We start from the raw sequence: 22,722 nt of genomic DNA on the forward strand, positions 1-22,722 counted from the left end.
TTTGGCCAAAGGGGGCGCATTTAAATTCAATTTGAAAAATCCCTCCTTTTTGGGACCACCCTAATTTTGATAGATTTCACCACCAGGGGTGCAAATGAGACATTCTCTATTAGATGCAATGGTTTTCCGTATTAGGACCATGATTTATGTCATCACTTGTTCACACCTCCTCATATGGAAGCTACTTTTCCCTGATGATGTCTCAAGAAGGGTAGAAATACAAGAACACACACACACACACACACACACACACACACACACACACACACACACACACACACACACACACACACACACACACATTCTTGTATCTGTTACCTTCTTAAGACCTCTGAAAAATGCCAACCTCTTTAGGACCACCCTTTCTGGATATATAAAGATTTGTATTTACAACATTAATAATATATACATACTATGCAAATATAAAAAAGCTTGTTGTGAAAAATGAGTTGGATTTTCACAAGAAAAAGGTCACGATTTGACAAGAAAAACTTAGAATTTTGGCAGTATTAAAATAAAAGTCGTAATTTTACTCAACGCAAGTCCAAATTTTACGAGAAAAACCGAACATTTGTGCAATGTTATGATGAAAGTTGGAATTTTACTCAATAACAGTCGCAATTTTACAAGAAAAGCTTAAAATGTTGGCAATTTTATGAAAAGAGTCGTAATCGTACTCGACACAAGGCACAATTTTATAAGAAAACGTAAAAATGTTGGCGATATTATAATAATTATCGGAATTTTACTTGGCAAAATGATGACAAAAGTCATAATTTTACTCAAAGAAATTTCACTATTTTACAAAAACAATGAAAAAAATTGCAATATTGTGATAAAAGTCAGAATTTTATATGACAGATGTTACCATTTTGCATAAAAAAGTAATAATTTCACATAAAAAAGTTATCATTTTACGAGAAAATATGGCAATATTACAGAAAACAAAGAAAAAAGTTGACACATTGTGAGAAAAAGACTGCTTTTAGTTAATTAATTTTTTTGGAATTTTTTGTTTGTAATTGGTTTTTAATCTTCATTATTTACTTAAAATTATTACTCTATGTCTCTATATACACATTTTTTAATTTTTTAAAAATTAATTTTGGCCAAAAGGGGCGCATTTAAATTCAATTTGAAAAATCCCTCCTTTTTGGGACCAGCCTAATTCTGATAGATTTCACCACCAGGGGTGCAAATGAGACATTCTCTATTAGATGCAATGGTTTTCCGTATTAGGACCATGATTTATATCATCACTTGTTCACACCACCTCATATGGAAGCTACTTTTCCTTGTTGATGTCTCAAGAAGGGTAGAAATACAAGAACACACACACACACACACGCACACACGCAGAGTAGACGTTTTACCTTGGCTTGGCCTTACATTAAACTTAAAATAGGTATCCGGCATCATCATAGACCTCAATGATTTATGTCACCTCTCAGCTCTCAACCCCCCTCAACACACACACACACACACACACACACACACACACACACACACACACACACACACGCACACACAGACACACACACACACACACACACAGAGTGCACAACATATTGTTTCCAAAAAGCATTCCCAAGGCTGTCACCCTTATTGCAGCCTTCAGGGCCCTGAACCATCAGAATTCAGCACTCACAAGGATTGATGTTAGAGTTGTGCACATGGATTACGCATCTGTGCGTGTTTAGGGTGCCATAGTTTTTTGGCGTGGGCGGTAAATAGGAGCAATGTGTCACTTGGCTGCACACTGGAATTAAAACACAGCCGCACGTTCATACTGTGAGATTCAACACACTTGTTGTGTTGGCATGCAGAAATGTTGCACTAAGACACAAACTACACATTTAGAGACACACACACACAAGTTCCTACTTCCTACATACTACCAGTTATTTCTTGAAATTCAGCAGTTTCTCACCTTTTTGATCGAAGTGCTGACACATGCATTTCTTTGGCTCCACGATGGCTTATTTTGCATTTGTACTCAATGAAAAAACAAAAACTTGTGGACTTTTATCTCGGAAGTTGGAAGTCGGAGCTGGGAATGACGTCACAGCCGAGTTATGAGCGGAAATGTAGAGGGACATATACAGTACATAAAAGTTATTCTTGCCTTGTCTGAATACAAACAACTTCTGGACAAACAGGCAGTCCATCTGTAATCTTCAAACACGGTGGATGAAGAGGGATCGCTAAGACGCCATTGTTAGCCATGTGGTACACATGTACCACGTGGAAGAAGGTCCTTCACACCAGTAACATTACCACGTACAGTACAGGCCAAAAGTTTGGACACACCCTCTCATTCAATGTGTTTTCTTTATTTTCATGACTATTTACATTGTAGATTGTCACTGAAGGCATCAAAACTATTAAAGAAAAAATGTGGAGTTACAGTACCGTTCAAAAGTTTGGGGTCACCCAAACAATTTTGTGGAATAGCCTTCATTTCTAAGAACAAGAATAGACTGTCGAGTTTCAGATGAAAGTTCTCTTTTTCTGGCCATTTTGAGCGTTTAATTGACCCCACAAATGTGATGCTCCAGAAACTCAATCTGCTCAAAGGAAGGTCAGTTTTGTAGCTTCTGTAACGAGCTCAACTGTTTTCAGGTGTGTGAACATGATTGCACAAGGGTTTTGTAATCATCAATTAGCCTTCTGAGCCAATGAGCAAACACATTGTACCATTAGAACACTGGAGTGATAGTTGCTGGAAATGGGCCTCTATACACCTATGTAGATATTGCACCAAAAACCAGACATTTGCAGCTAGAATAGTCATTTACCACATTAGCAATGTATAGAGTGTATTTCTTTAAAGTTAAGACTAGTTTAAAGTTATCTTCATTGAAAAGTACAGTGCTTTTCCTTCAAAAATAAGGACATTTCAATGTGACCCCAAACTTTTGAACGGTAGTGTATGTACTTAACAAAAAAAGGTGAAATAACTGAAAATATGTTTTATATTCTAGTTTCTTCAAAATAGCCACCCTTTGCTCTGATTGCTCTGATGAAACAACTTGAATTGTGTGATGCATCGCATTGTATCGTATGCATGTTCGGAATAAACTGAAACTGAACTGAACTGAACTGAATTACTGCTTTGCACACTCTTGGCATTCTCTCGATGAGCTTCAAGAGGTAGTCACCTGAAATGGTTTTCACTTCAGAGGTGTGCTTGAAGCTCATGGAGAGAATGCCAAGAGTGTGCAAAGCAGTAGTCAGAGCAAAGGGTGGCTATTTTGAAGAAACTAGAATATAAAACGTGTTTTCAGTTATTTCACCTTTTCTTGTTAAGTACATAACTCCACATGTGTTCATTCATAGTTTTGATGCCTTCAGTGACAATCTACAATGTAAATAGTCATGAAAATTAACAAAACGCATTGAATGAGGAGAAGGTGTGTACACATTTTTGGCCTGTACTGTATATGCATTAGTGCTGTCAAATGATTATATTTAAAAAAAAAAATCAGATTAATCACACTTTTTAATTTGGATTAATCGTGATATGTAATTGAAATTAACCTGTACAAGACCCCAACATTTTGAAACAAATGCAATTTTATTGTCAGGATGTCGTATACAAACTTTTAAAACATTTTTTACTTGAATTAACGTCATTTATTAGTTCAAAAACTTGGTAACGGTTTAATCTAAAGTACAAGTGGGGTGTATTTTGAAGCCAAATTTACCAGCGAGCACATCAGTCGGAGTCTGCTCACGTATCTTTGCACTGACGTATACATTGACATGATCACCGGCCGTGTAACTACCCACGACGCCTTTCAGGTAACCATCCGCGGTTAAGGTAAAGGAGCATGTACAATCAAGATCAATTGCATGATTAATCTGTGTATACCAGACCTGGGCAAATTAAGGCCTGGCAAGCAGCCCGTTAAGTTTTTCAATCTGGCCCGTCTGACATTCTCTAATAATTTTTTTTTTTAGATCTTTAAGATGTAAACTGTAGCTGTCATTATGATGTGCAGTGATGTTTTGAAATGACCGTAAGTCTTGAACTATACAAAGTATTTCAATGGTTGGAATCTGTGGTTTTGCATGAAATCCTAGTTACTATGGTCATCTAATTAGTTACTATGGTCATCTAAATCACAGCAGCTCAGACGAGGCACCAAGCAGTGTGGGTGGGGAGCGTTTCCACGGAGTGTTTCCAGAGCGGCCAGCCTGATATGCGGGTGTCAGGGACAGACGCGGAAGGAGATTTTTACAACAAAGTTCTAAAGGTTAGGGATGTATCAGATATATCAGATTGTAGGTGGGTTTTTTTTACCCTTCACGTTCATATTTTGCTTTGTTTGTTACATTTTTGTTACGTTTCGCTTGATTGTAAAATATGTCGATCAAGAGGGGGTGTGACTGTAACGACCTGGTCGCATCGAGGTGCGATGGTGTTCTCCCAATGATGCAGACGGGCTCGGACACAGCTTGCAGGTAGGAAAAATGATTTATTGAAGAACTAAATCAGACAGGAAAAAACAAAACGACTAGCGTGGGAGCTAGCAAGCAAAATAATGTAGCATGAGAGCTAGCAGGAAACAAAGTGGTCGTTAGCTGTTGCGTGAAAGCAAATTAGGAAGCCAGGCAGAGTGCTGCCCGGGCAAAGACTAAATAGCCCTCTGATTAGCGCTTGGGCAACAGGTGCGCGTCCCAAACACTAACCAGAGGCAGGTGATCACAATCTGCCGTCATGGCAACAGAAACCAAACAAGGTGCTGAAAACACAAGTGACTTGAACGTAAAACTATGATCCGGGCAGCGGATCCTAACAGTACCCCCCCCTAAAAGGACAGATTCCAGATGTCCCTTGAAAACAAAAAAACAACTGGAACCCCAAAAAAAAAACAAGCAATAGTTCACGAGTCAAGGGCGGGCGGGGGGGTGACTTGGTGGTGGGTCGCCAGGCCACGTGTCCCCGAATCCACCGGGGAAGGGTCAGGTGGCGGCGGCGAATGGAACGCCGCCGCCGCTGGCGAGGCGGGCGAGGCGGGCGACCACGGTAAGGCCACATTCGTGGCCGCCGAGAAGGTGGGCGTGAGTGGCGCCAGAATTTCAGCAGCCTCTGAGTCCTCTGAGAGAGCTGCTTGCGCAGCCGGACCACTCGAGGTCGCTGAGACGTCGCTGTCGTGGCAGCCGGAGTCGCCGCTGTCGTGGCAGCAGGAGTCGCCGCTGTCGTGGCAGCAGGAGTCGCCGCTGTCGTGGCAGCAGGAGTCGCCGTCGTGGCAGCCGGAGTCGCCGTCGTGGCAGCCGGAGTCGCCGTCGTGGCAGCCGGAGTCGCCGTCGTGGCAGCCGGAGTCGCCGTCGTGGCAGCCGGAGTCGCCGTCGTGGCAGCCGGAGTCGCTGTCGTGGCAGCCGGAGTCGCCGTCGTGGCAGCCGGAGTCGCTGTCGTGGCAGCCGGAGTCGCTGTCGTGGCAGCCGGAGTCGCTGTCGTGGCAGCCGGAGTCGCTGTCGTGGCAGCCGGAGTCGCTGTCGTGGCAGCCGGAGTCGCTGTCGTGGCAGCCGGAGTCGCTGTCGTGGCAGCCGGAGTCGCTGTCGTGGCAGCCGGAGTCGCTGTCGTGGCAGCAGGAGTCGCTGTCGTGGCAGCAGGAGTCGCTGTCGTGGCAGCAGGAGTCGCTGTCGTGGCAGCAGGAGTCGCTGTCGTGGCAGCAGGAGTCGCTGTCGTGGCAGCAGGAGTCGCTGTCGTGGCAGCCGGTGCTGGTGCGAGAACCAGTCGTGGTGCAGGTACTGGTGCGAGAACCAGTCGTGGTGCAGGTACTGGTGCGAGAACCAGTCGTGGTGCAGGTACTGGTGCGAGAACCAGTCGTGGTGCAGGTACTGGTGCGAGAACCAGTCGTGGAGCAGGTACTGGTGCGAGAACCAGTCGTGGTGCAGGTACTGGTGCGAGAACCAGTCGTGGTGCAGGTACTGGTGCGAGAACCAGTCGTGGTGCAGGTACTGGTGCGGGGACCAGTCGTGGTGCAGGTACTGGTGTGGGAACCAGCCGAGGTGCAGGTACTGGTGTGAGAACCAGGCGAGGTGCAGGTACTGGTGTGGGAACCAGCCGAGGTGCAGGTACTGGTGTGGGAACCAGCCGAGGTGCAGGTACTGGTGTGGGAACCAGCCGAGGTGCAGGTACTGGTGTGGGAACCAGCCGAGGTGCAGGTACTGGTACCTGTGGTGGAGCTGGTGCTAGCCTTAGCCTAGGCGCTAGCTTAGGTGCAGGTGGCCTAGCTGGCGGTTGCGGCTTAGCAGGCCGAAGGACAGGTGGCGGTGGCCGAGCAGGAGGTTGCGGCTTAGCACGCCGTTGTGCCACCCCACTCGCACAGCTCCCAGTACTAGCCCCCCCCCTCAAAAAGCGGATCCCAGACGCGCTCCTTGCGGATTGGAACCGTCTTCAAGGGTGGGTGGTGGGAGGTCCGGGGGAGGGCTGAATCCTCTCCTCTAAATTGTCCAAAATGTATTTTCTTACTCCCCACTTGAGACTGGGTGGGAGCACAGGGGGAAAAAATATGTGCAGTGGGCGGAGCAATAGTCACTGGGGGTGGAGCTAGAAAATCAGGTGACCGGGACTGACTAGATTTACATTTCACAAAAATGTCCTGATAATGTCTTATCTTAGAATTCAAGTCCTTAGGAGGTGGCTGATAAAAAGGAGCAGAAGAATTTAAAAAAAATTCTTCGTCTCTGACGTCATCCACAGTGGGCGGGATGACGTCATCTGTGTGGGTCTCCAGCTGACTGACAGCCCAATCGGTGAAATGTTTGGCAAAGTGGTCGATAGGGTTGCCAAACATGTGAGGAGGGGAATCTTGGGCTGAATGTTGCTTACTGTGTACCGGTGGTGGAGGAGTCTGTGGGAGTGGCGCGTCTTTGCAGCGAAGTGAAGACCTCTTTGGTGGCTTCCGTCTTCGCTGACGCGTCCGGTGGTGCGGAGGTGTGGCGATGTCCTCGGGCCAAACGGAGTGGATTGGGACCAACTTTCCGTTAGGACCCCAGATCAGGTCCTGGCGCTCCGAGGGGGAATAGCGGAGAGTCTCCGCCTCCATCGCTCGCAACACCATCCACGCACCTTCGTCCATCTCCTCCGACATGCTCGCTGCGAGAGAACTTCTTCTTGCTGGCTTCCTACTGTAACGACCTGGTCGCATCGAGGTGCGATGGTGTTCTCCCAATGATGCAGACGGGCTCGGACACAGCTTGCAGGTAGGAAAAATGATTTATTGAAGAACTAAATCAGACAGGAAAAAACAAAACGACTAGCGTGGGAGCTAGCAAGCAAAATAATGTAGCATGAGAGCTAGCAGGAAACAAAGTGGTCGTTAGCTGTTGCGTGAAAGCAAATTAGGAAGCCAGGCAGAGTGCTGCCCGGGCAAAGACTAAATAGCCCTCTGATTAGCGCTTGGGCAACAGGTGCGCGTCCCAAACACTAACCAGAGGCAGGTGATCACAATCTGCCGTCATGGCAACAGAAACCAAACAAGGTGCTGAAAACACAAGTGACTTGAACGTAAAACTATGATCCGGGCAGCGGATCCTAACAGTGACCTTCATATGTTGTCAATATTCAGTGTTTTATCGTTCATAGTTAATATTATAAATCCCACATTCTTTATTTTCAAGTACATTCTGGGTGTCTCATTCAGTAAAATAATGTAAAATTCCATTCCGTTTTTAAGACGGTCAGTCATAACGTTTTTAGCATTCAATCAAACATTATTGTAAAACTCATTTGTATACTCTAGCCTTTAAATAGACCCCCCTTTTTTTTTAGACCAGTTGATCTGCCGTTTTCTTTTCTCCTTTGCCCCCTCGCCGGGTTATTCCGGTTCCGGTGACCATGGCTGTCCAGAGTTGGGACCCGGGGTGGACCGCTCGCCTGTGCATCGGTTGGGGACGTCTCTGCGCTACTGACCTGTCTCCGCTCGGGATGGTCTCCTGCTGGCCCCACTATGGACTGGACTCTCACTGTTATGTTGGATCCACTAGGGACTGTACTTAGAGGGGGGGGTTACCCACATATGCGGTCCTCTCCAAGGTTTCTCATAGTCATTCACATCGACGTCCCTTGTGTGAGCTCTGTGCCGAGGATGTCGTTGTGGCTTGTGCAGCCCTTTGAGACTTTTGTGATTTAGGGCTATATAAATAAACATTGATTGATTGATTGTGAGATTTTGTATTAGTGTTCCTAAAAATAGGGCCCACGCACACTTATACCGTACAGCAGATTTTCAGCGCTTGTGTGTGTGTGTGTGTGTGTGTGTGTGTGTGTGTGTGTGTGTGTGTGTGTGTGTGTGTGTGTGTGTGTGTGTGTGTGTGTCGTCCCCCAGACACATTTTTTTCACAAAATTTGGCCCCCGAGTCAAAATAATTGCCCAGGCCTGGTGTATATGCATGATTAATGCAAAAATTATTTGTGATAAATTATTTTTGACCGCCCTAATATTAGGTGCGTAAATCTTTGGGCACCTAACGATTAGATCCGATTCCGATTCCTGGGGTGGCAATACGATTCAGAATCGATTCGCTATTCAACAGATTCTCGATTCTAACCGATTTTTCGCAATGTATTATTTGGTACAATAATTATAGTGAAACTTTTTCTAAGCCGGGGTCAGGTTAGAAAAGCTTCCTCTGGTTGCATGGAGATGGTCTAAATCAGGGGTCACCAACGCGGTGCCCGCGGGCACCAGGTAGCCCGTAAGGACCAGATGAGTAGCCCGCCGGCCTGTTCTAAAAATAGCTCAAATAGCAGCACTTACCTGTGAGCTGCCTCTATGTTTTAAATAAGGCTGCAGCTAACGATTATTTTTCTATCGATTAATCTATAGATTATTTTTTCGATTAATCGGTTAATCTATAGATTATTTTTCGATTCATCTATAGATTATTTTTCCTTTTACCGATTTTTTTTATTATTATTATTTAAAATGAAGATGAAAAAATAAAAGTAGGCCAGTTTTTTCAAAAGGCATGGTTTTTATTTACAAAAAAAAAAAAGTATGGCCACTCAGTCAACATTGACAACAACATGACAAAATATTCTGTAACAATGTAAACATTTAAAACTTTTAACATTTAACAAAATTAAAAGTAGCTTATTTGCTTTTTAATGTGCAAATATAAAAGTAAACATCCAGTGCAAATCTTAATATTCTGCAATAGTGTAAGCATTTCAAAAGTAAAAGTATTGCTTATTTTGCTTTAAAATGTGCAAAAATAAAGATAAACGTCCAATACAAAAAAGTGCAAAACGAAATATTCTGTAACAACAGTGTAAACATTTCAACAAAAGTGAAAGTATTGCTTATTTGCTAAAATGTGCAAAAATAAAGATAAACATCCAATACAAAAAAGTGCCAATCTAAATATTCTGGAGCACTGTAAACATTAAGTATTGCTTTTAAAATGTGCAAAATAAACATCCAGTCCAACACAGTACACAATAACCAATTCTACTCATTCCAGTGAGTGTCTAACAGTTGTAATGAAGAAAGGTTAGCATGTCTACTTGCTTTGCTTCTTTTCTTGTTTACAATATTCCCAGCAGCTGAAAATAGGCGCTCAGAAGGGGTCGATGTGGCTGGAACTGAGAGCTAATTAGCCTTCACCTCAAACCAGGACTGCGAGCGAGCTGAGCTGCAGTTTAAGTTTCTAGTAGGTCAACGGGCTCATAGTGATGTTACTAGTAGTTGACTGGGAGGTGTTTATTATCATTTGGGGAGAGTCCGCTGCCTGATGCTCACCTGCTAAACACCTATCTGCTCCACGCTGAAGCGCTGACTACATGCGCTATGAATACGCACTGCTGATTGGCTGATAATGCTTCGTGTGTACCAATCAGATGGTTGTGTGGGTGGGACAATGCTGCGTGTGTACCAATCAGATGGTTGTATGGGTGGGACAATGCTGCGTGCTGAGACAGAGGCAGACAAGCAAAGCAACTTGTTAAGACTTTAGCAGCTAAAGTTAGCTTTAGCTTAGAAACTCGTTCGGTACACCCCCGTACCGAACCGAAAGCCCCGTACCGAAACGGTTCAATACAAAACACATACCGTTACACCCCTAGCAGATACAAATGACACATTCATGTATTTGTGTAATGATGACAACGTATGCTAACGCGGACGATTGAGTAGTTGATGGTTGATGGTTTTCTTTTCAAATGTTCGTTCATAGCCGTTGTGCTGCTATGATAGGCCATTTCCGCTCGACACAGTGTGCACACAACAACATTATTAGGCTGTGTATTGAAATACTCCCACACTTTTGACGACTTTTGGCGTGCGTTTTTCCCCTCGCTCGCACAGTCTGCTTTGCGCTCCGCCATGACGGTAGTGTGACGTAATTATGCGACGCGTCGACGCACAAAAACGGCGTCGACGTATTTACGTAACCGATGACGTCGACTACGTCGACGCGTCGTTTCAGCCTTAGTTTTAAATTGTATTTATTTACTAGCAAGCTGGTCTCGCTTTGCCCAACATTTTTAATTCTAAGAGAGACAAAACTCAAATAGAATTTGAAAATCCAAGTAAATATTTTAAAGACTTGGTCTTCACTTGTTTAAATAAATTCATTATTTTTTTTTACTTTGCCTCTTATAACTTTCAGAAAGACAATTTTAGAGACAAAAATACAACCTTAAAAAGGATTTTATGATTTTTAAACACATATACCTTTTTACCTTTTAAATTCCTTCCTCTTCTTTCCTGACAATTGAAATCAATGTTCAAGTAAAACATTTTTTTTTTATTGTAAAGAATAATAAATACATTTTAATTTAATTCTTCATTTTAGCTTCTGTTTTTTCGACGAAGAATATTTGTGAAATATTTCTTCAAACTTATGATTAAAATTCAAAAAAATTATTCTGGCAAATCTAGAAAATCTGTAGAATCAAATTTAAATCTTATTTCAAAGTCTTTTGATTTTCTTTTAAAAATTTTGTTCTGGAAAATCTAGAAGAAATAATGATTTGTCTTTGTTAGAAATATAGCTTGGTCCAATTTGTTATATATTCTAACAAAGTGCAGATTGTATTTTAACCTATTTAAAACATGTCATCAAAATTCTAAAATTAATTTTAGTCAGGAAAAATTACTAATGATGTTCCATAAATTATTTTTTCAAAAAGATTCGAATTAGCTAGTTTTTCTCTTCTTTTTTTCGGTTGAATTTTGAATTTTAAAGAGTCGAAATAGAAGATAAACTATGTTTCAAAATTTTATTGTCATTTTTTTCGTGTTTTCTCCTCTTTTAAACCGTTCAATTAAGTGTAAATATCATTAATGATTAATAATAACATAGAGTTAAAGGTAAATTGAGCAAATTGGCTATTTTCAGCAATTTATTTAAGTGTGTATCAAACTGGTAGCCCTTCGCATTAATCAGTACCCAAGAAGTAGCTCTTGGTTTCAAAAAGGCTGGTGACCCCTGGTCTAAATACTTCTGTTTAAAAATGCATTCTTATTTAAGTTTAAAAAAAAAGATTGAATTAATTTTTTTTTTTTAACATTATGAATCAATTTGGAATCAAGATAAATAAAAATCGCAATTTTGATGTGAATTTTTTTTTGTGTGCAACTTTACATAATATGTAAACAATACAACGTATATAACTGATTTAGTGCGACAAAACTATAAGTGCTAATAACGGATATTACAGAAGCTTCTTTTATTGTTTACACGCAGGGCAGCCATCTTTGAAAGGCTATTGACTTTCCGAGAAGGAAATGCGTTCCAGTTTAAACTTTCCATTGGGAAGTCAAAAATGTTTTATTTCCCGTTAGCAAAGAACTACAGAGTCCACTAGTGATGATGTCATTGGGGGTGACAGAACGCCTGGGTGCTTGTATAGCAGTGTACTGCAGGTTTATTATCCACTAAAATGAGTCAGTCATTCTGTAATGTCTCGCTCCTCGTCCTTCCAGGTGGCCAAAGATGTGTCCATCCGTCTCCACAGTCAGCTCGACGGCGGAGAGAAGAAGAGGGCTCGTCTCGAGGAAGAGAACGAGGAGCTCCGAGTCCGACTCCAAGACCTGGAGGTGTCCAAACAGGTCCTGCAGCAGGAGATTGACAAGGTAGGGACTTAATGAGATGCGAGTAGAAGACATGGGGGGACAACTGGGGACCCAGTGTGTGGGCTATAAAGGAAGGAAAATAATGGCAATTAAAGGCTGTGTAAACCCAATCCAGAGTCCATAAAAGAAAGTCTACGGTCAGCTTCTCCTGCTGACCCTTGGTTCTTCCACACCAAAGACTCGGCGACCAAGTTTAGCCTTCAAAACACAGTGTTTAAAAAGCAAGGATACAATTTGAGTGAAGAAAAAACCAAAACCTGGCAAGCAAACCCCAACAATGTTTGTGTTCAGCGCTCCCAAGATTGGCCTCCTTCTGAGCACACTGATCAGTCCTCTTTGTCCCCATGTCTGCTGTCGTTGATGCTTCTGGTCTTGGCCCCAGACCCGAAGTGGGTCAGGACTAGATGGATGACTGGGTAGCTGGCAGTGGATTTGGGGGGTTTGGACTTTGTTCCCTGGATACAAGTAGTTAGCGAGGCTCAGTGTTTTTATCCTTCTATTGATTGAGATTTGTGATTGTTGCTAGGGAAGAGACAGAAAGCTCCCTTGTTGTCCTCCTCCGTCACTAATTAGTGCAAGATACCTGCAGGGCTGCACCAATTGTTCTTGACAATTCATTCAATTGTACTTCCAACTTTCTCCTAATAGCTTTGGATTGCCACCAAAATAATGTGTTTGCTTGCTTTTTGGCTGTTTGGAAGATTCATGTTCAGTTGTACTTCAAATGATTGAATCACTTAGTGTCTCTTCTCTATTGGACATAACCATGTTTTCTTTCCTGCACCAATAATATTCTTCTTGGGTGGTGTTTTTGACATTCAGTTACTGTATCGATCTGCTTGTTAGTGTTGTGTTTCTCTGGTACAAATAATTAGTACTATAAAACCTTTATATTTAAATACATCATCAACAAAATAGAATCGATTTTCATCATGCCTTAGAACAGGGGTGTCCAAACTTTTTCCACTGAGGGCCGCATTCTGAAAAATCAAAGCAAGCGGGGGCCATTTTGATATTTTTTATTTTAAAAACCAATACAATATATGTATAAAAAATATACATTCAGGCCTCCACTCAGGCTTGATCCCGGTGACCCCAAAGGGTTTTGGTCAAAAAAAAAACAAAAAAAAGTGTCATTATTCAGTATTATTATTTTTATTATTATTCAAGTTTTAAATCTCTAGCTCCACATTAGGTCTATCTGTCAATATAACGGTTTTAAAGATTTAAGTTGTATGCTCTTGTTGTCAAAGAAAAGCCTGTTTTTTTATGGAAAAAATACAAAATATGCAATATTTTCACAAAATAAAATTTTCAAGTGGAATATTTGAGATTATATAATAATTGGAGCCTTAAAAAGGTCAATAACTCATAACAACATTGATTTTAATTCATTATTATTTTTTTAGCACTGACACTTAAAAACAAATCACACTAAAATTATAGTGTTAAAAAATAAATTCTATTTTTTTTTTTTACTGTTTACTTTTAACACAATAATCTCGAGATCAACTTCAGATCTATCCGTCAATTATACGTTTTATTGTTGTTTATGTTTTTCGTTTGTTCGTTTTAGGCCCTTCTTTATAAAAAACAGCTCAGATTTTTATATGGCAAACACAAAATATGCAACATTTTCCCCCAAAATATCTCAGATGTGACGTAATTGGAGCCTTGAATAGGTCAATAATTATAATGACATTGAAGGCAGCTTTGTGTTATTAGAGTATACATTGCGACATTTTCTTGTTACATTTCACCTGTTTGCTCTTTTATACCACTTATCATGTTTTTAATTGTTTTCAATCGTATTTTTAAAATGTGCCGTGGGGCCGTTAAAAAATGACCTGCGGGCCACAAATGGCCCCCGGGCCGCACTTTGGACACCCCAGCCTTAGAAGGAGTCAGACGAAGTTAACATATAAAAAAAAATCCTGCCCGATAAGTAAAGTTACAATTAAACTACCAGTAGAGTGGAAAAACAAGTTGCCACTGTATTGAAGCTATTACTTAAAGACGTACAAAGTTTGCGAGTAAATAAATGTGATCAAAATAATGTCAATCTCAAAGAGATTCCCGAGCCATTTTGAGAGATGATGAGCGTCACATGATCGTGTGACGTAGAGTAGGGTTGTTGTTAATACCGTATTTTTCGGACTATAAATCGCAGTTTTTTTCATAGTTTGGCCGGGGGTGCGACTTATACTCAGGAGCGACTTATGTGTGAAATTATTAACACATTACCGTAAAATATCAAATAATATTATTTAGCTCATTCACGTAAGAGACTAGACGTATAAGATTTCATGGGATTTAGCGATTAGGAGTGACAGATTGTTTGGTAAACGTATAGCATGTTCTATATGTTATAGTTATTTGAATGACTCTTACCATAATATGTTACGTTAACATACCAGGCACGTTCTCAGTTGGTTATTTATGCCTCATATAACGTACACTTATTCAGCCTGTTGTTCACTATTCTTTATTTATTTTAAATTGCCTTTCAAATGTCTATTCTTGGTGTTGGGTTTTATTAAAAAAGGTCCCCAAAAAATGCGACTTATACTCCAGTGCAACTTATATATGTTTTTTTCCTTCTTTATTATGCATTTTCGGCTGGTGCGATTTACACTACCGTTCAAAAGTTTGGAGTCACCCAAACAATTTTGTGGAATAGCCTTCATTTCTAAGAACAAGAATAGACTGTCGAGTTTCAGATGAAAGTTCTCTTTTTCTGGCCATTTTGAGCGTTTAATTGACCCCACAAATGTGATGCTCCAGAAACTCAATCTGCTCAAAGGAAGGTCAGTTTTGTAGCTTCTGTAACGCGCTAAACTGTTTTCAGATGTGTGAACATGATTGCACGAGGGTTTTCTAATCATCAATTAGCCTTCTGAGCCAATGAGCAAACACATTGTACCATTAGAACACTGGAGTGATAGTTGCTGGAAATGGGCCTCTATACACCTATGTAGATATTGCACCAAAAACCAGACATTTGCAGCTAGAATAGTCATTTACCACATTAGCAATGTATAGAGTGTATTTCTTTAAAGTTAAGACTAGTTTAAAGTTATCTTCGTTGAAAAGTACAGTGCTTTTCCTTCAAAAATAAGGACATTTCAATGTGACCCCAAACTTTTGAACGGTAGTGTATACTCCGGAGCGACTTTTACTCCGAAAAATACGGTAATAACATTTTAATTGCACTTCGCCTGCCGTCTCTGGATCTTGGGGTCACGACCAACAAAACACCCAAACCAGACCGTAACAGGCTCTTTTTTAACATACAGTACAGGCCAAAAGTTTGGACACACCTTCTCATTTCAATGCGTTTTCTTTATCATCATGACTTTTTACATTGTAGATTGTCACTGAAGGCATCAAAACTATGACACCTGTGAAGTGAAAACCCTTCCAGGTGACTACCTCTTGAAGCTCATCAAGAGAATGCCAAGAGTGTGCGAAAATGTGATCAGGACAAAGGGTGGCTATTTTGAAGAAACTAGAATATAAAACATGTTTTCAGTTATTTCCCCCTTTTTTTGTTAAGTACATAACTCCACATGTGTTCAGTCATAGTTTTGATGCCTTCAGTGACAATCTACAATGTAAATAGTCATGAAAATAAAGAAAACACATTGAATGAGGAGAAGGTGTGTCCAAACTTTTGGCCTGTGCTGTATTTTGTTAAATTTTATATTGGTGAAAAGTTAGATCCTTTTTTTTTAGTGCGGAATGTGTAGCATATACAGGATGTAGGATGTTAACAGTAAAAGGGTGAAGTTCTGTGTACCGTGTGTAACCAAGGGAACCAAATATTCACCCTGTGATTTCTTTCAGCAGGTAACACGATGGTGAAGTAATGCTCCGGTTCTAAACTGTGCTAGTGCTCTGCTTTTTAATTAAAAACAACCACAAATTGGTGACTTGAGATATTGGCTCAGGCTTTAACATCAAACCCTGCGGTTGAATTACTGCAAACAAACGTGTTTCTGCTGTGGTGCAGGAGCAATAATGTGGAGAGAAAGTACTGTTTGTGTCTTGCAGACCGCTTGCTTTTCTTCTCACATGTCAGGCTTAGCGTTAATTTGACAGCTCTCTGCCGTGCAGACATGGTTTCATGTTTGCCTCTGTTGTTGTGTTGAGCCATGCCAACCCTGCAGAGATGGGAATTCTTCACATTGCTGATATGATTCAGGGAATGTGTGTGTGTGTGTGGAATGTCACACTTACCTGTATCTCTCCTTGGATTAAAAAGTATGGTATATATCAAGTAAAAATAGTGTGAGAAGATACTTTATACACAGAAATGATGTTTGCAGTGAAGAATAAACAGACTGGACCATGGGATTGAACCGCCGACAACACTGCAGACTGTTCACACAAAGGTGTTTGTGAAGAATCGATTGGTCGTGTCTGCAGGCTTAGCTTAATATCGATATTCTTGCGTAAGCCAGCGGAGCCATGCAGTAAACTCACAAAGTAGTTGCTGTTTAGAAGGCTTGAGGGTCTTAAGGCTTTATATGCACCATCTCGGTATCTCTGCCAACAACCATTTTGAAATGGTTAAAGGATACCTTCTCCACAACAACGGCCATGTACAATTTGGGGGATAATCCTTTCATCGATGTCATGAAAAATGATTAAATAATAACAATTAATATGTGATGACGAGGGGGTCGCAGCTTGCTGCGAGGTTTGTTCTCCCGGGATGAAAACGGACTATTCCGGACAAGGCTTGCAGGTAGGAACATATTTATTAATCTAACTACAAAGTAACAGGCAAACAACAAAGGCAAGCGTGCCTATCGCACGCGGAAGCTAAGGCGAAAACTTAGCGCAGGAAACATGGAACTATGGACAAGGCAAAAATTCTCTAACTGTGGCATGAAATAAACAAGACCAGTGTTTCCCACATATTCATTTATTTGTTGCGGCCCGCCACGAAAGAATTACGTCCGCCACAAATAAAATAAAAAAATAATAAAACATTTTTTTTTTTTTTTTGTCCTGTCCAGCTTCTCAGGCAAATCATATAGTTGATTGATTGATTGATGTAGATGCCCATATAGGCTGTTCAGATTTACTTTACAAAAGAGAAGTGTAGGATACTTCTCTTGTTGCCTTATTTGTATTTGACCACTACTGTTTTCTGTTTATTTGTTACTGACTGTGGCAGGACACCTCTGCCTCTGTTTCACTTTATGTTGCTGGTAAATAATATGGTTGTAGTAGTAGGCTAAAGTTAAATGATTTAGTATGCACTAATTAAAGGGGCAGAGCTTTAAGAGACATTTAAGCTTTTATATTTTATAAGATATATTTTTTGTACGAACCACAATTAATAAATATATTTCAGTGAATAACTTATTGTTCAAATCTGTATATAAATATGTACATAAAGTGTTGTAATTATATTGTAAGATGGATGGATGGATGGACGTTTAAAACAATACTGTTCATATTAATTAGTAAGTATACATTTTTTGAGGCTTTTTAGAGAAAATAATATCATTGTAGTAAATTATGCAAATCACTTGATGATGTCATGGTGACCACGCCCATAGCCACGCCCCCACCGCCACAGGTATCTTGGCAGTTTATGGGAAACACTGAAGACTTACGTAGAGGGTTGCGTGACAATAGCTCGAAGCAAACAAACAGCATGAACTATGATATTGCATGAAACAAGCAACTAGCATAACTATGGAATCAAACATGAAACGAGCAATGACGCCAGGCCGACTGACTGGCAAAGGCGGTTTAAATAGTCTCTTGATTAGAGCCAGGTGAGCGTCCGAACACCAGAGGCAGGTGAAAATCATACGCAACCATGGCAACCAAAACAAACAAAAGTGCACAAAAAACAGGAACTACTTGGAGTTAAACTAAAAGAACATAACGAAAACATGATCCGGACCACGGATCATGACATAATAGAAGTAATACTTATTTTTGATACTATTATACTGTATTTTTGTTTTTATTATTTCATTATTGATTTATGTAGGTGTTTAGATTATATGCAGATTTGGCAGCAGTGTAAATATAACACACTATAAAAATATGTTACAATTCTAATAAGGATACAAATCAAAATATTGTAAAACTTAAAATAATAATAATTCTCTTTATTGTTGTTATACAGAGAACAAAATTATAAACGCAACACTTTTGTTTTTGCTACAATTTTTCATTGGTTGAACTCAAATATCTAAAACTTTTACTGTACACACAAAAGACCTATTCCTCTCAAATATTGTTCACAAATCTGTCTCAATCTGTGTAAGTGAGCATTTCTTCTTTGCTAAGATAATCCATCCCACCTCAAAAGTGTGGCATATCAAGATGCTGATTAAACAGCATGATTATTGCACAGATGTGCCTTAGGCTGCCCACGATAAAAGGCCACACTGAAATGTGCAGTTTTATCACACAACACAATGCCACAGATGTCGCAAGTTTTGAGTGAGCGTGCAGTTGGCATGCTGACTGCAGGAATGTCCACCAGAGTTGTTGCCCATGAATTGGAATGTTCATTTCTCTACCATAAGCCGCGTCCAAAGGCCTTTCAGAGAATTTGGCAGTACATCCAACCGGCCTCACAAAAGTATAACCACACTAGACCAGGACCTCCACATCCAGCAGGTGCACCTACATGATCGTCCAAAACAAGCCCCCCGGACAGCTGCTGCAACAATTGGTTTGCACAACTAAAGAATTTCTGCAGAAACTCTGAGAAACCATCTTAGTGAAGTTCATCTACACCAGGGGTCACCAACGCGGTGCCCGCGGGCACCAGGTAGCCCATGAGGACCAGATGAGTAGCCCGCCGGCCTGTTCTAAAAATAGCTCAAATAGCAGCACTTACCAGTGAGCTGCCTCTATTTTTTAAATTGTATTTATTTACTAGCAAGCTGGTCTCGCTTTGCCCAACATTTTTAATTCTAAGAGAGACAAAACTCAAATAGAATTTGAAAATCCAAGTAAATATTTTAAAGACTTGGTCTTCACTTGTTTAAATAAATTCATTATTTTTTTTACTTTGCCTCTTATAACTTTCAGAAAGACAATTTTAGAGAAAAAAATACAACCTTAAAAAGGACTTTATGATTTTTAAACACATATACCTTTTTACCTTTTAAATTCCTTCCTCTTCTTTCCTGACAATTTAAATCAATGTTCAAGTAAATTTATTTTTTTTATTGTAAAGAATAATAAATACATTTTAATTTAATTCTTCATTTTAGCTTCTGTTTTTTCGACGAAGAATATTTGTGAAATATTTCTTCAAACTTATTATGATTAAAATTCAAAAAAAATATTCTGGCAAATCTAGAAAATCTGTAGAATCAAATTTAAATCTTATTTCAAAGTCTTTTGAATTTCTTTTAAAAATTTTGTTCTGGAAAATCTAGAAGAAATAATGATTTGTCTTTGTTAGAAATATAGCTTGGTCCAATTTGTTATATATTCTAACAAAGTGCAGATTGTATTTTAACCTATTTAAAACATGTCATCAAAATTCTAAAATTAATTTTAGTCAGGAAAAATTACTGATGATGTTCCATAAATTATTTTTTCAAAAAGATTAGAATTAGCTAGTTTTTCTCTTCTTTTTTTCGGTTGAATTTTGAATTTTAAAGAGTCGAAATAGAAGATAAACTATGTTTCAAAATTTTATTGTCATTTTTTTCGTGTTTTCTCCTCTTTTAAACCGTTCAATTAAGTGTAAATATCATTAATGATTAATAATAACATAGAGTTAAAGGTAAATTGAGCAAATTGGTTATTTTCAGCAATTTATTTAAGTGTGTATCAAACTGGTAGCCTTATCAGTACCCAAGAAGTAGCTCTTGGTTTCAAAAAGGTTGGTGACCCCTGATCTACACGCTCGTCGTCCTCATCGGGGTCTCGACCTGACTGCAGTTCGTAGTCGTAACTGACTTGAATGGGTAAATGCTCACACTCGATGGCGTCTGGTACGTTGGAGAGGTGTTATCTTCACGGATGACACCCGGTTTTCACTTTTCATGGCAGACAGCGTGTGTGGCGTCGTGTGGGAGAGCGGTTTGCTGATGTCAGCGTTGTGAATCGAGTGGCCCATGGTGGGGGTGGGGTTATGGTATGGCCAGGCGTATGTTATGGACAACGAACGCAAATGCATTTTATTAATGGCATCTTGAATGCACAGAGATACCGTGACGAGATCCTGAGGCCCATTGTTGTGCCATTCACCCGAGACCATCACCTCATGTTGCAGCATGACAACAATGCACGGCCCCATGTTGCAAGGATCTGTACACACTTTCTGGAAGCTGAAAGCATCCCAGTTCTTGCATGGCCAGCATACTCACCGGACATGTCACCCATTGAGCATGTTTGGGATGCTGTGGATCGGGCGTGTACGACAGCGTGTTCCAGTTCCTGCCAATACCCCGCAACTTGGCACAGTCATTGAAGAGGAGTGGAGCAACATTCCGCAGGCCACAATCAACAACCTGATCACCTCTATGCGAAGGAGATGTGTTGCACTGCCCAGAGGTGTGGACTCGAGTCACATGACTTGGACTCGAGTCAGACTCGAGTCATGAATTTGATGACTTTAGACTCGACTTGACAAAATGTAAAGAGACTTGCAACTCGACTTAGACTTTAACATCAATGACTTGTGACTTCACTTGGACTTGAGCCTTTTGACTTGACATGACTTGCTACTTTCCCCAAAACCCAAAGCTTAAAAAGTTATTTGGGAGCGCTCCGTATCTTTCATTTTATACGTGTGTGTCTGTCTATCAGCGTGTGTGCTGCTTGTCAGCGTGTGTGCTGTCAGTACAACAGCCAATCAAATTAAATCTACGTTGTTTTCATCACACAGCTCTCATCCAATCAAATTGCAGGACAACCACCGAACATGAGTTGTCAAACAATGCGGCAGTGAGAAACAATTATGCCAAAGTTGGTTTCGTTCGGGTATAAAAACTACGACTTGGTCAACAAAAAACGAATTGCGTATGCAAATCACGCAGTTGGAATATTACAGACGGAGACGCAACAACTTCCAACTTCATTCGACATTTGAAGTTGCACAAAGAAGGGTAAGTTTTGAATGTAAGCTAACGTTTATTGGCTAAGTAACATGACTTTTATTTGCTGTGTAGTTAAATCAGTGAGGCTGTAAACTCACTGCTAACGTTATAACCATAGACATCTTATAAGGGTACGCAGCATCGAGCGCTACTGTCTACTGGCGCAGACGAGACGCGGGGCCGCCATCTTGGAGTGGTGATCCGCTCCACTCAGTGCAATTCATTTGGCAGGAGCAATGAACCGTCAGCGCATTTAATTCATTTTACCTCACTGAATACCACTCATTTTCACGCGGTTTTTTGTCATACGTGTAGCTATGATAACGGACACATGTTTTGGCGAGTTTTATTATTCATAGTTTGCTTAACAGTAATATAATATTCTTATACGCTATAAGTGACCAGACGTCCGAGATCAAAACTGGGAATATAATCCCAGAGAAGAGGGAAAAAACGGTAAGCTATTTTTAAATTGAAGAAACAATATGATTAGGTTATATATACATGCGTATGTCCTACATAAACAATGTATGAATACATTAGATATCTATATATTTTAGGGACCTATAGACTGTAACTCTGTTGCTGCAGCAGAGAGTTTATTCTGTCTTGACACTTTGTATTGATATTTTGTATTACATTCTTCCCTTAAATGATCATGTTTACAGTGATTGTTTTATATGTATTTTTTATGTATGTCGCTTTGGATAAAAGCGTCTGCCAAATACTTAAACATATATAAACACCTGAAAGTCTTTATATCAGCTAAAACCACCAATTTGTTTCACTACATTCAGAATAAAACCAAATGCTGTCTTACCCAACAATGTTAGTATTTGAATATTGTTATTTGAAGACTTATTCCTGGTTAGAATTATACTGTTAAGAAAGTATTGTCTTATATTTTGCCTAAAATGAGAATGCATCATAATCAGTGGCGGCTGGTGAATTGTGTTTTAGGGGGGTCATCCTCCCCCAGAAGATTTATTTGTGATTTTCACATACAAATATTGAAGATCTTTGCTCCTTCTCAACTCTGTGGTAATATTATTTTCATAAAATACAACCAATAGTATGTTAATGTTTGTTTTTGCAAATGTGTTTATTCTGGAAAGGAATGAGTTAAATGTTTAAAATTGTTTAAACTATTAAAATTACTGTTAATAGTGCTATTATGAATTGCAATGTCAGCACTATTTTTTTTCCTGCAATTTCAAATGCACTTGTTTTAATAAATAAATACAGCGTTTTAAAAGCATACACAATCTGTGTAAAAATATTAGTCTGTGGTTAAAAGGACTTGAAAGGACTCGAAACTCAAAATGCAGGACTTGGGACTCGACTTGAGACTTTCCAGTCTTGACTTTGGACTTGACTCGGGACTTGCCTGTCTTGACTCGGGACTTGACTCGAGACTTGAGGGCAAAGACTTGAGACTTACTTGTGACTTGCAAAGCAATGACTTGGTCCCACCTCTGGCACTGCCTGAAGTACCAGATACTGACTTCTTTTGTGACTCCACCCCCCCCCCCCCC

The 22,722-nt window shown here is 40.2% G+C and overlaps 1 protein-coding gene across 1 annotated transcript in view; it reads left to right on the forward strand.

Annotated features, from left to right (window-relative positions):
• Nucleotides 1–22,722, forward strand: part of LOC133654258 (protein SOGA1-like) — a 232,345-nt gene that overhangs the window by 60,722 nt on the left and 148,901 nt on the right. Inside the window, 1 exon segment of the mRNA XM_062054484.1 lies at nt 11,943–12,092. Coding sequence (XP_061910468.1) covers nt 11,943–12,092 — 150 coding nt within the window.

Source organism: Entelurus aequoreus, linkage group LG07 (assembly GCF_033978785.1).
Source record: "Entelurus aequoreus isolate RoL-2023_Sb linkage group LG07, RoL_Eaeq_v1.1, whole genome shotgun sequence".
NCBI classification, from domain to species: domain Eukaryota; kingdom Metazoa; phylum Chordata; class Actinopteri; order Syngnathiformes; family Syngnathidae; genus Entelurus; species Entelurus aequoreus.